Here is a 12,908-nt window from a genome sequence, read left to right on the forward strand (position 1 = left end):
GATACAGTGATATCTGGTTTTCATATGAGGACGAGTCAGAAAGGTTAGAAAATGCAATTGTCATTTCATGCCAGTTTTCATGCCCAATTTCCAGTGAAACTTCCAATTAATATTATAAAATGAAAATTTATATTGATTCTCATGGTAAGAAACTGGCCCAAAGCACCGGGGATGACTGGAGAAAAAGTGTCAGCTGGGTTCCTTGCTTATCGAGGGTTAAATGTCATTTCTTTTACTCACTCTGAACATCGGCATAGTGGAAATCAGGCTACACGTTACCTTGAAGGGCCAGGAGGATATATTCACGCCAATATGAATAAAACCACCCTGAAAATGAAACATATAGAGTCCAATAGTGACAATTATTAGTCATTCACCACGTGACATACACAAGAGCAAACAATTCAATAGCTTTAAAAATAGTTTATTTCCTCCTTCACAAACGCTTGAGCCTTCTGACCATGATGCAAGGCACCACAAATTAAATAAAATAAAAACGTGTATTAGAATATATTTGTCTTACACATGATTCAAGACAAGTGGGATTTTGAAAGCAAACAGGTGTCGACTGCTGGGGGCAGGGGATGGGGGCAGTAAAGTAGATATGGGTATGAGGGATGTGCCCTTCCCTGCAATGTTTCCTGAAATAGGCAGTGATCATCACACTGCATCATATGAGAACTTGCCCCAAATCAGCACATCCAGGAGAGGTGCTGCGTCTCATAGTTTCTCTGTCTATAGAATAAAATACCAAAAGGACTTCCCTGACTACAAAGACATCTGCCTGATAAGTCTTGGTACCACTAACAGAGTATGATATCTTCAATGTGGTTTTCGTGACACCAAAAAAAAAAAAAAAAAAAAATGGTTTCACGTAAAATCTTCATAATATAATCCATGGACAGAATTCGTACATGTTTAAAATCTGAAGCCAAAGCTGGCTATTTCTGGTAATTTTGTTTTCATTTCTTCCAGTGTTTTTTTATTGTGATAAATATGTACCCAGCTTCCTACCAGCTTAAACATGCATGAAGCACTTTGCTCTGAGCACCATGATCGCCATTCAGTAGTCTCTTTGGGACTATAATCCTAATCTGAGGAGAGCAGCACTAGTTTCTATTCAGACTTGCTCCTTCTCCCCAAATCATGTTAGTGTTGACCAAATCCCAGTAAATGTCAGCTATAAACAGAGATGTGTGAGCAGAGGCCCAAAGAATAATTAGGAGTAATTTCACAACACTCTGGTTAAGAAAGCACACAGAAAATGAATGATTTCACCTTATAAAAAGACTCGAATTTAAACAAGAGATGGAAATGAAAGGAGGCAAACACTGTTTCCATCGGAGGTGAGGTGTTCTCTACCACAGTGGACAGAGCTGCAGCCGCACCCTGGGGCTGCTCCCACTACGGGCCTCCACCGGTGACCTGTGCCGCAGATGTGGACGGCTTGAAGAGAGGTAGGTACAGTCCAAATTTGTTTTCGATCCCTGCAAACGTTGCAACGGCCAGTCTGTAGCCTCCAACGTGATCAGGATTGGGAGCGGGCAGTACGATCCTGGATTTAGGAACCGGTTCCGATCCTACGGGTTTCCTAAAAGGAGAGAAAACAGGGTGAGAACCTGAGTTTTGTATCATTCTTATCTTGGTAAAAATGACATTTAAAAGTTAAAATCTGCCTCATATGAAGAAATTGTGGAGATCTAGTTGGTTGTACGTTCCCCTTTGAAATGTGTTTGGTTACATGATTTCAGTATTTTCCAACTTTTTTTTTTTTTTTTTTAACGTTTATTTATCTTTGAGAGTGGGAGAGAGAGACAGAGAAGGTGCTGGGGAGGCACAGAGAGAGGGAGACAGGATCCAAAGCAGGCTCTGCGATGACAGCAGCGAGCCTGACGGGAGACTCGAACTCACGAACCGTGAGATAGTGACCTGAGCTGAAGTCGGACGCTTAACCGACCGACTGAGCCATCCAGGAGCCCCTTTCCTACGTCCTTTCTACTTCATCCTTAGGAATTAGATTAATGCACCCATCTTAATAACGACAGGGCACTGGAAGAGCTGAAACTTAGCTGCAGATCTAGCGGGATACATACACGCCTCCAAAATCAATGTAGAACCATCGCTGCAGCAATTCGTACGTCAGCAAAGTTACACCAAACTGGGGTGAGGATCGAAACACACGAGCTTTGAGAAAATGGGGAAATAATAGATACAATTAGATTTTTCAAAAATTTACCTGATATCAAAGGTTTAGTTAAGAACAAATTATTTCCATACCACCAGCTCCTTTCCACAGAGCTTTTGGGCCTTCTTCCCGCAGTATCTTCCTAAAGCAGTCCATCACCCCGCTGTAAGTGGTTTGGCCAGCCCTGGCGGCCACCTGTAATCGCGTCTTGATAACATCAGCAGGGGTCACTAAAGATGCCGCCGGCATACCTGCAGGAAAGGCACCACCATCACAGTCTGGTCACATTCTCACTATATAAAAATCACTGTGCTTTGAACTGCTGGTCGTGGAAAGAAAGTTAAGAGTCTGATGAAATCAAATGCCTCTTCTGCTGTCCTCTGGGAAGCACGGCCAGGACTGCCCTGTCTGCAGTGACGGAGGTTCCTTAAGACTCTCCTCACCTCCCTGCCCCGAACCGCTTTGGGAGCTTCATATTTATTAATACTTTTAAGGAATGATTTGTCAGTAACACTACTTCAAGTGGTTGAGAACAAATGGAGAAAGGCTGTTTTTTTGTTTTTTTTTTTTTTTACTTTCCCATCTAAATCAGTCACTTGCAAAGTTATTAGGTCCGATTTTCAGAGGTGAAGTTTGTTATGTGTTTCCTCTTCACGCTTTTCTGTGGCTGCTGGCAGTCACGGGAGGTGCCTTCGTGCACACGTTCAACCACCCTTTACCCACCAAAGCCTAACCTCTCCAGTTACACCAGAAAAAGACTTCAGTGAGGGCTGAGGGCTAAGCAAACTGTGTGTGTGTGTGTGCAGGGGGAGGAAGGGGGGTGGTGATCAGAGGTGGAGACTCCCATAGATAACACTTCAGGATTCCTTTTTCCTAAAACTGACATCTCCAGAAAAAATATTTGACAGAAAGCTGAAAATTTATACTGGCTAATAATCAATGAAAAAGGAACAACAACAGCAACAAAACCCTCCCAAAATTACTAGTGGGAAATTTTTCTACAGTCATTTTATCCAAAATGGGGCAGCCCATGTTTAGATTTTTTAAAAGCGAGACTGTACTCAGAAGACACTGTCTCTTATGGTTTTATTACTTTTCCATTATGAACCTATTCCAAACCAAATTGGTCAAATGCAGATGCATAAATCTCCTTTGCTTTTTTTAAGGCTTAATAATTCTGTAAGAATTTCTGTCCAAACCAACGTGGTCTGGCTCACAAGTACATCTCATCCTTCTAACAGACAGCTTTAAGGTTACAGCGTGTGTGTGTGTGCGTGTGCGTGTGCACGCGCCTGGGGAGCTCTGCACAGCACACGTCTGTATTTATCCTACTAAAGGTACAGCTCTTCCTCCATCTTCACGGACCACCTCACAAACTCCCAACGTAAGTAACTGTTTTTTCTAAAATTAATCACATTTGTTGCATGTGAAAAAGCTCACTTTATATCCAATGCTTCACTGGATAAGTCATACTGAATTTCCTATTAACTTGGAGGAATTATTTTAACTTTGAGCCAGGAATTTATCCTCCAACATAATGGAAGGAAACAGGAAAAATGCTCAGAAACCCACTGTGTTCACACCACCCATTACGTTTTACTTCCTGGTTTAGAAAGAGGTTAGCAAGGCTGTCTGCTTTCAACATGTAGTAAAATCCTCCTTGCAACAGTGGGCAGGGATGTCAGAGTGACAGGGGACATACATAACATCGGTAAAAAAGTCTCCTTCGGTTAGTTTTCATAAATAGCTCCTTGTTTTGAAAAAAGAGAGAAGTAAGTACTGGGGGGCAGAGAGGAAAGATCCCGATTATGAAATAAATATGCCAAAAGAAACGTGTGTAAGACGCTTAGCAAGTTCATCTGGCAAGACCGATTGGTGGTGGTGGTGGTGGTGGTGTGTGTGTGTGTGTGTGTGTGTGTGACAGAGACAGAGAGAGAGAGAGCTGGGGGCTGGAAATACGGCAGCTGCTGGGACTCTCATCGTATCCCACTCACCCTCACCTCTCCCAGGCTGACAGCTGGGAGGGCCTGGGAGTTACTGTGGATGGGGATTTCTGATAGAAGACTAGTGAAACTAACCTGGAGAACAGCCTTATGTTGCTCTGAAGCAAGGCCAGGAAAGCAGTATCTACCAGAAAGAGCTTGGCCACCAGAAATCTGTTGATTTTGGTGGCCAGGGTTGGCAAAGACTCTGAGTAAATTTGCCTGGTCTCTCTGGCTTCCAAAAGGCTAAGACAACACTAACCAAGAGGTCTCGGTTTCTCTACTCCCAAACACGGGGGAGCAAGTGGAGGCTAGGAAACAGAGAGGCTTCGTCTAGGCTCCTCAACAGCAGCCTGACGGATGCTTCAGTAATGACACAGATGATGAGACCTACCTACTACCTCTGTGACAAGAACAACTGGGGGTGTTCTTTAGCCAATAAAAAATTACAACGCTTTAAAGGGGGCCCAGCGCCTAGAGAGTAGAAGTTCATTTATAATAAAAAGAAAGCACAACCAGCAAAACACAACTTTGGGGCAAGGCAGCCTCAATTTTCATAAATATCCCATTAGTATTTGTAAAGACTGTGCTTCTCTGTTTATGGGATACGAACTTAATATCTGTTTATTTTGGATCAAGGTGAAGGGATTCACAAATTCCCTCCTCGTCCTTATATATAGTATCTATTTGATGGATCAGCTTCTAAGGAAAGTGTCAAGATTTGGAATGGGAATATATCATGTTCTTATCATACTCTTAAGCTGAGGTTTTATAAAACAATATTATGTTGATACTACATAGGGGTTGATGGCAATATACCATGAAAGGATTTTAGTTTAAAATAGAACCAGAGATGGGGCGCCTGGGTGGCGCAGTCGGTTAAGCGTCCGACTTCAGCCAGGTCACGATCTCGCGGTCCGTGAGTTCGAGCCCCGCGTCAGGCTCTGGGCTGATGGCCCGGAGCCTGGAGCCTGTTTCCAATTCTGTGTCTCCCTCTCTCTCTGCCCCTCCCCCGTTCATGCTCTGTCTCTCTCTGTCCCAAAAATAAATAAACGTTGAAAAAAAAAATTAAAAAAAAAAATAGAACCAGAGGATATGAAAGGAGGAGATTCTCAGGCATGCTCCCTCAGAAGAACAGAACTTGAGAACAGATAGACTAATTACCCATAAATGCTTGACTTGCACAAGACTGAGATCTATCTCCTAACCAATGAACATGTGGCAAGCAATCTCTCCTTATCCTTAAGCCAAGGAATACTGCTTGGATGCTGCCTGAATGCCCATCAAATGTTTTAACATGCTGTCCTCTCCCTCCCCCACCCCTTTGCAACTTTCCTGCTGGTTCCAAATAGACCCAATTTCTGGTCCATTGCAGCTTGTCTCAATTTATGTCTTTATTTAGGCAGACACTATCTGCTTAGTGAGTTTTATTTTTTATAAGTGCAAAATAAGCCTCAGTGCTTCTAAGTGCTATTTTTAAACCCTGAATTCCATTCAGTCTGACATTAATATTGCTAAACTTGCTTATTGTTGGTATTTGCCTAATACATATTTTCAACCGTTCTCTTTCAGTTGCTCTATGTCACTGTTTTCTCAAACTTCAGATGACTAGATTTCCTTTCACAACTCGTCTAGAATAGGCATTTGTTTTTTACTAGGGGCACTGAATACATTCAATTGTGGTTATAATTGTGGTTATTAGACTTATTTCTGCTATCCAATATTGTGGTTTTTATTTTCTGTTTCTAATTGTTCCCCTTTTGATCTCTACCCTTACCCAATTTAAATATTACGTACATTTATCACATAGTACACTATTTACAATATGTACAATAAATGTACATTTGCACCCTTTGCCAGCAAGCCCTTCTTATATAAAAATACATATTATCAAAGTCACCAGTTACTGAAATCACTCTCAGGTTTAACTTTTATTTGCTCTGTTTCAAATATCCTATAGTTTTTTCTTCCTTAAATTCACTTTTCATTTTGCTTTAGAGATATCTGTGAGGCGTAAACTTTGAGTTATGGGAGAAATGAACTTGAGACCTGCCCCCCTCCTGAACGCTGGTGTGTCTGGGAATGCCATCGAGGTTCCAGACATCCTCTCCTTGGCATTTAAATTGAAAGGGCTAGGACTGCAGATGAAAACATGAGAAGTGAGCTTTTATTACTGATTTGTTTTCTGTCCTCCTTTTATATTACTTCTCTCTAGGGAGCTCCTATGAAATAGAAGTTAGACCTCCTGGACTAATCCTACATGTCTCTAACACATTTTCTCCTTTTCTTATCTCTATATTTTCGCTCCATATTGTAGTTCTTGTTTCTGTTTTTCCACGGCTTCATTTTCCAGATGTCTAATTTGGACTTTGAGCATACCCATTCTATCATTCAGATGATGCATGGATTTTTAATTTTGGCAATCCTTTTACTAATTTTCAAGAAAGCTTCCTTAAGAATGTTCCTCTCAAATCTCTCTGCAGATCCTAAGTATAGTTCTTAAAAGTCCTCTTTTCTCTGAATTGCCTGTCTTTCCTGGAATTCCTCTGTTTGTTTCTCTTCTTGCTCCTTGTCTGGGGACCTCTGGCTGTCTATTGATACATTCAAGTTCAAAGAACAGACTGATTACCTTAGTGCTGGCTTCTACCACCACCTAGGTCAGTTTCACCGGCAGGTTTCTCTCCCAAGTGGGGGGAGGGGGTTGGGGGCCAGCAATGGGCTTTGTGAAACGAGGGACTCCTGTTAACTGGGGACAGGGGTTGGGGAGGTGGCCTAGCAGGGTTGGGACCTTCCAAGCTGCTGAAACGTGGAGCGCTTCACTCTGGGAGTAGAAGATATTATCTTATGCTCCTGTTGTGAAGAGCTGCGTTCGTTCGTTCATTCATTCATGCATGCATGCAGGCATGCACTCATTCCATCTGTGGTGAAGGTCTGGAACCTTAAGCCTTACCCGGCGTTTTTTCAGTTCCTTACACTCAGCCTTCTCCAGGCAACCGGTGCCTTTCTTAAGAGAAAAGCCAGGGGCTTTCAGCCTGGATTCAATTGTTGCCCAAAGCTACGTACAAAAAAGGAGTAGGTACAAAAAAGAAGTAGGGAGGACTGAGCCCCACCTTCCTGCCAGGAATGCGGCTCTTTCACTCCCGTTAAAGATTTACCTCACGCCCTCCCCCACTCCTGGTATTCTATTGTTCACTCACTGGTTAAAATTCTTTGGTTCTGCTCTTACCTTAAGAGCAGTTTTTCCTGCCTGTGTTCTGGGTTGTGGCACCCTCCAGTCCAGTTTCTGAGTCAATATGCTTCTGTTTCCTGCCTTCCGAGGGCTGGTGCTAATATTTTCTAGTGCCAATACGAGTTTTAAAAAATGTATTTCCCGACATTTTAAGGTATTTGGGTTGAAAGGAGACACAGATGAATATATTCAGTCTATTACTTTGATTCAATCTCTATTACTTTTTTTTAAGGATCTAAGAATTGCTTAAGTTATTTTAACCTTTATGTCCACATAACTAACAAATTTATGTCAATAGTACTTCTCTCCTAACTTCATTCTTTTAATACGTTTGCAAAACCATCCAGACAATCACACACATACAGCACTTCCATTAACTGTGTATTTAATAGCTTTTAAAGATACTCCTGAGTTACAACTTAATCTAAATTTGATTTATCCTTTATCTCATCACTGTCAATTAAGATCACCTCCAACGATGAAGCTCTAAAATTTGAGAAATACTAGATATCTTTTATTTGATATTATCTGTAAGCCATATCGAAATGCCCTTCAATAATCAAAAAGCAACATGTTCACTGCAGGGAATTAAAACTTAGTTTCTTAATTTCAGGCTCTCTGCTTTGGCTCCCACCTTCTAACACACAGAGGCATGCTGGCCAATGAACATAAATTCAAATATTGGTTAGGCTTACTCTATCCTGTGAAATAATGGAGATGTTCTCAGTGTTTAAAGATGTTCTGGGGCGCCTGGGTGGCTCAGTCAGCTATGTGTCTGACTCTTGATTTAAGCTCACGTCATGATCTCATGGTCCTGAGACTGAGCCCAGCTTAAGATTCTCTCTCCCTCTCCCTCTGTCCCTCCCCTGCATGCATGCTTTCTCTAAAAAATAAGTAAAGATATTCCCAGTTTACAACCATATACATATATCTGAAAAAAAAATCAATATTCTCCAGGTTTTGAGATATCAAAAACCACCTCTGTTAAAATACTACTAAAACAATCTAACTTCAGGTCAAATAAAATTTTTAGAAAAAGACAGTACTTACTAAATACTGAAATTACTATCAAAACATAGAAAGCATGATCATATTAATTTAATCCCAGATCCATCTTATTTATAATACAATTATTCAACAAAAAATATAAGTATTCTGTGTAGGAGATATTTTATATAAGAATACACATAAAAATAGTAGTAAAACATTTTTGTGTTACAATAAAAAAGTCAGTGGTCAAATTGCTATTTGTGCTTATTTTGAGATAAGCGTTTCTCTTTTCTCCTAATGACAAAGATCACCCTGACCCTCGGATAGACATACTTCCAGGGATTCTGCGCATTCTCCACCAGTACGTCTTCTACCTAGGAAATGCCTTTGTTCTCACTGGCATCCCCAAAGGGAATGCGGGGGCCTGATCCATCTTCCATACACCAGCCCACACAAGTGTGCGTTTTTGTGTTCACTGCCCTTAATGATGATGTTGCACTGGGGACAACACATGTGTAAACAGAAGTGTTTTTGCCCTTCTCCACACTGAATTCTGTGATCTGGCCGCCGAGCACGCCAGCAAGGTTCTACACTCAGCAGCTGGTTGTCCTGCTTCCTTCCATGACATCAGTAAACTGCTTATCACTAGATACAGATTTTTATGTTCATCTTATAACAAAATACATTACTTATTAATTCAGATGCATTTTTAGGCATTTTTTTGTTTGGATTTGAAGCTAAACAATCATGTGCAAATAATGCTGATTTCATTTCTTCTTTTATAATATTTATGCCTCTTACTTCTTTTTCCTATTTTACTACATTGGCTGGAACCTCCAAAATAAGCCTGAAAAACAAGGATGATAGAGACATCCTTGTCTTATCCCTAATTTCAATGAGAATAGCAGTTATTTGCCCCTGGCTTTTGATAGATGTTATTAAGAAAGTGGTTTAGTTCTCCTTATATGGTTTATACAGATTTCTGCAATATGCAAGCCCATCAAGCTTTGAGACTAATATGTTCTTTGAAGAAAAAAAAAACGGATGACAGTCTGTCTTGTATTTTTCCATCCTATAGGGAAGCAGATGGATAATAATGAAAGTAAAGTGTTGCACTCAGCTCCCAAATGACTCAAATGACCTTCACCTCCTGCATTTATACCTCAGCCTCTGTTCAGTCTCCTTGTACATTACACAGAGCTGATGGGTGTAACCAATAGGATTGTGTGGAAGTAAAGGAGTGTGACTTCCAAGGTTTGGTCACAAAAGACATGGCAGCTGGGGCTTTGCTCTCTTCCCCTGTCTTCTCTCCCCACCCTGGTCTCCCCTTTCCCTTCATCCCTCTCTGAGCTGGCTCCTGGGGGGGGGGGGGCGGGGGAAGGGGAGTCAGTCACCTTGTCACAAGAACATCCAAGGTGACCTACAGTGAGACCATGTGGCAAGGAACTGAGGCCTCTTGCCAATGGCCATGTGACTGAGCCACCCTGAAGGTGAATCCTCCAACTTCAGCCTAGCCTCTGGCTGACATCTTGACTGCAACCTCACACCAGACCTTGAGCTAGAGGCACTCAGATAAGCTGCTCCCAGTCCACAGAAACTGTGAGATGATCAGTGTTTGCTGTTTCCAGCTGGTCAGTGCTGGGGTAATCTGTTATGCAGCAATAGATAACGAACAGAGAAGGTATCTGAACAACAGCTCTGAAAGATGCTGGGACAGCTGCACCGCTAACAAGGCAGCATGGGGACATAAACCAGTTCCAACTTCCAAGAATAATGTAGTAATGCATTAAAAACAGTCATGCTTTTTACCAGCAAACTCACTTTAGAGAGTCTGTATCTCCAAGGAAAAAATGTCCCAGAGTAGGGGAAAAGCCTTTAAGCACAAAGATATTTTTTACAATATAATACATTTAAATTTTTTTTGAAAAAAATTTAAAAATCTAAGATTGAGGGTTAGGTAACTATACGACAGTTAAAAACTATGTTTACAAAGTTTTAAAACATATAATGTTATTATTGAACATTTAAAAATACTTATTATGTGCCAGGTACTTTCTTGGATCTTTCCATTTATTAATGTGTACCTACTGACCTCAAAATAACTTTATGAGACTAAGACCGTTTTTTACCCATGTGTAGATGGGGAAACAAGAAGAGAGGGGTTACACAACTGCAGGTCACACAGTTCTAAGTGGGGAAACTAGAATTGGAATCTGCCCAGTCTGGCCTCACAGCACATGCCTTTAACCATTGTACTGTGATGGCTAACAATGCTTCAGCTATGAAATTAAGTGAAAACCACATATCCACAGTGTGATCATAGTTAAAACTATGCATGGTCAGATACCACCTTACAGCTGTCAGAATGGCTAACATGAACAACTCAGGCAAAAACAGATGTTGGCAAGGATACAGAGAAAGAGGATCTCTTTTGCATTGTTGGTGGGAATGCAAGCTGGTGCAGCCACTTTGAAAAGCAGTATGGAGGTTCCTCAAAAAAGTAAAAATAGAACTACCCTACGACCCAGTAATTGCACTACTAGGTATTTATCCATGGGATACAGGTGTGCTGTTTCGAAGGGACACATGCACCCCCATGTTTATAGCAGCACTATCAACAAAAGCCAAAATATGGAAAGAGCCCAAATGTCCATCGATGGATGAATGGATAAAGAAGACGTGGCATATATACACAATGGGGTATTACTTGGCAATCAAAAAGAATGAAATCTTGCCATTTGCAACCACATGGATGAAACTGGAGGGTATTATGCTAAGCAAAATTAGTCAGAGAAAGACAAAAATCCTATGACTTCACTCACATGAGGACTTTAAGAGACAAAACAGGTGAACATAAGGGAAGGGAAACAAAAATAATACAAAAACAGGGAGGGGGACAAAACAGAAGAGACTCATAAATATGGAGAACAAACTGAGGGTTATGGGAGGGGTTGTGGGGGGGGGATGGGCTAAATGGGTAAGGGGCACTAAGGAATCCACTCCTGAAATCATTGTTGCACTATATGCTAACTAATTTGGATGTAAATTTTAAAAAATAAAAAATAAAATTAAAAAACCCCCAAAACTATGCATGGTTAAAAATGATGCAAGGGGGAACAAATTAGCAGAAATGTTAAATAGGGATTATCTTAGAGTCATGGAGTAACAGATAGTATTTTGTTATTTACCCTTTCGGTTACTTTCCACACTTCCCAAGTGTTTTACAATTTAGCAATATTATTTTCCTAATCATTAAAAAAAAAAAACAAAGAAAAAAAAAACTGAAGGAAGAAAATAAACCTCCAAAGAGAAAACAACAACATCAACAAAAAAACCCAAAAACACCTGCTAGTAATTTCTACAGCTCTGGTAGCATGGATTACCTAGGAAATTCCTACCCAAAGATAAAATCCCTTCTGGGTGGCTATCTGCCTTCAAGAGAAGAGTACAGGCACTATTTCTGTTGTATTTTGGAGAGAGGCCTAGACTTTGATCTTGAGCTCTAATACATATCCTCTGATTTTACAACCGATACCTGGAATAATTTACAGACAGATTCTCTTGATTTTGATGTAATACTGACCAACGTTTATTGAGTATTTACTATATGCTAGGCACTATGCTAAGTCCCTCACATGGGTGTTCCCACTTGTATCTCACAGGCACACTCTGTAGTCAGTACACTTATCATCTCCATTCACAGCCAAGGACACCGAGGCTTGGGGTAGGTTAGGTAATTTGCCCAAGCAGCACACTACCAACAGGTGTAGCAGTTCTCCCCAATAGGTCCTACCTTATTTCAAATAAGTTATTTATATTGTACAATGTACAAAATGCACTGCATTATAACCTTTTGGTTCAGAAAATATTATCATGTATACACATGTAAGTGACATACAACAGGGCACAGTCAACCAATGGCTAAGTTGGGATTAAAACTGGGAATTCTATATTATAGTCTCGAAATCATTATTTTTTTTCTTGATAGAGGTAGAGTGGCCTTGTACAACAAGGGTCCCTGAGCAGCCAGGAAAGGGCAACCTTGCCTCATTTACCAACATCACTGCCTTTGAAAGAAAAGGGATTAACTAAGAATTAAAGAAAAGCTCCATGGGTTCCTGCCTTAGGGGCTCCCCAGGTTACAGGCAGGTCCACAAAACAGCAAACAACTTCTCAGATCAGGGGCTTGTTCTCCTGAGACTCAAGTCAACAGCTCTCTGGAGAACAACACCTGTATCAAAAATGTTTGGACCCAGCCATCCCAGGACTGCCTTAGGGTTTGTTAACTCATTAAATGTTTGCTACCACCTGGAGAGCGAATCCGGATTGTTCCAGCCTTTAGGATCTCTGAACCAGGGGCATCAAAGATCCAACTGATTCCTGCTGTGGCTATAATCAAATTTCCTCTGGGAATTTACATTGGGTTGTAGAGGACAACCTTCCCCCTCATCATCTGCTTTTTTTTTTTTTCTATTGATACAGTCACTGTAGCACTAAAAACAAGGAGAGTCATTTCCCTCTG

General features: G+C 41.0%; 1 protein-coding gene across 4 annotated transcripts in view; it reads right to left on the minus strand.

The window, feature by feature from the left end:
• Positions 1-408: 408 nt before the first annotated feature.
• The window catches only part of SLC25A13 (solute carrier family 25 member 13), a 185,185-nt gene continuing 172,685 nt past the window's right edge, over positions 409-12,908 (minus strand). For all 4 annotated transcript variants that reach the window (XM_047096290.1, XM_047096289.1, XM_047096291.1 and 1 more), the window contains 3 exons: positions 2,278-2,436; positions 2,094-2,184; positions 409-1,591 (listed from right to left, as the gene is read on the minus strand). In XM_047096290.1, the coding sequence (XP_046952246.1) occupies positions 1,405-1,591; positions 2,094-2,184; positions 2,278-2,436 (437 nt within the window). In that variant the 3' untranslated portion in view covers positions 409-1,404. The remainder of the gene's footprint in view (positions 1,592-2,093; positions 2,185-2,277; positions 2,437-12,908) is intronic.

The sequence above is a fragment of the Lynx rufus genome, unplaced genomic scaffold, assembly GCF_022079265.1.
Source record: "Lynx rufus isolate CCGP_SWC_20201006 ecotype Redwood Valley unplaced genomic scaffold, mLynRuf1.p SCAF_4, whole genome shotgun sequence".
In the NCBI taxonomy this organism is placed as follows: Eukaryota; Metazoa; Chordata; class Mammalia; order Carnivora; family Felidae; genus Lynx; species Lynx rufus.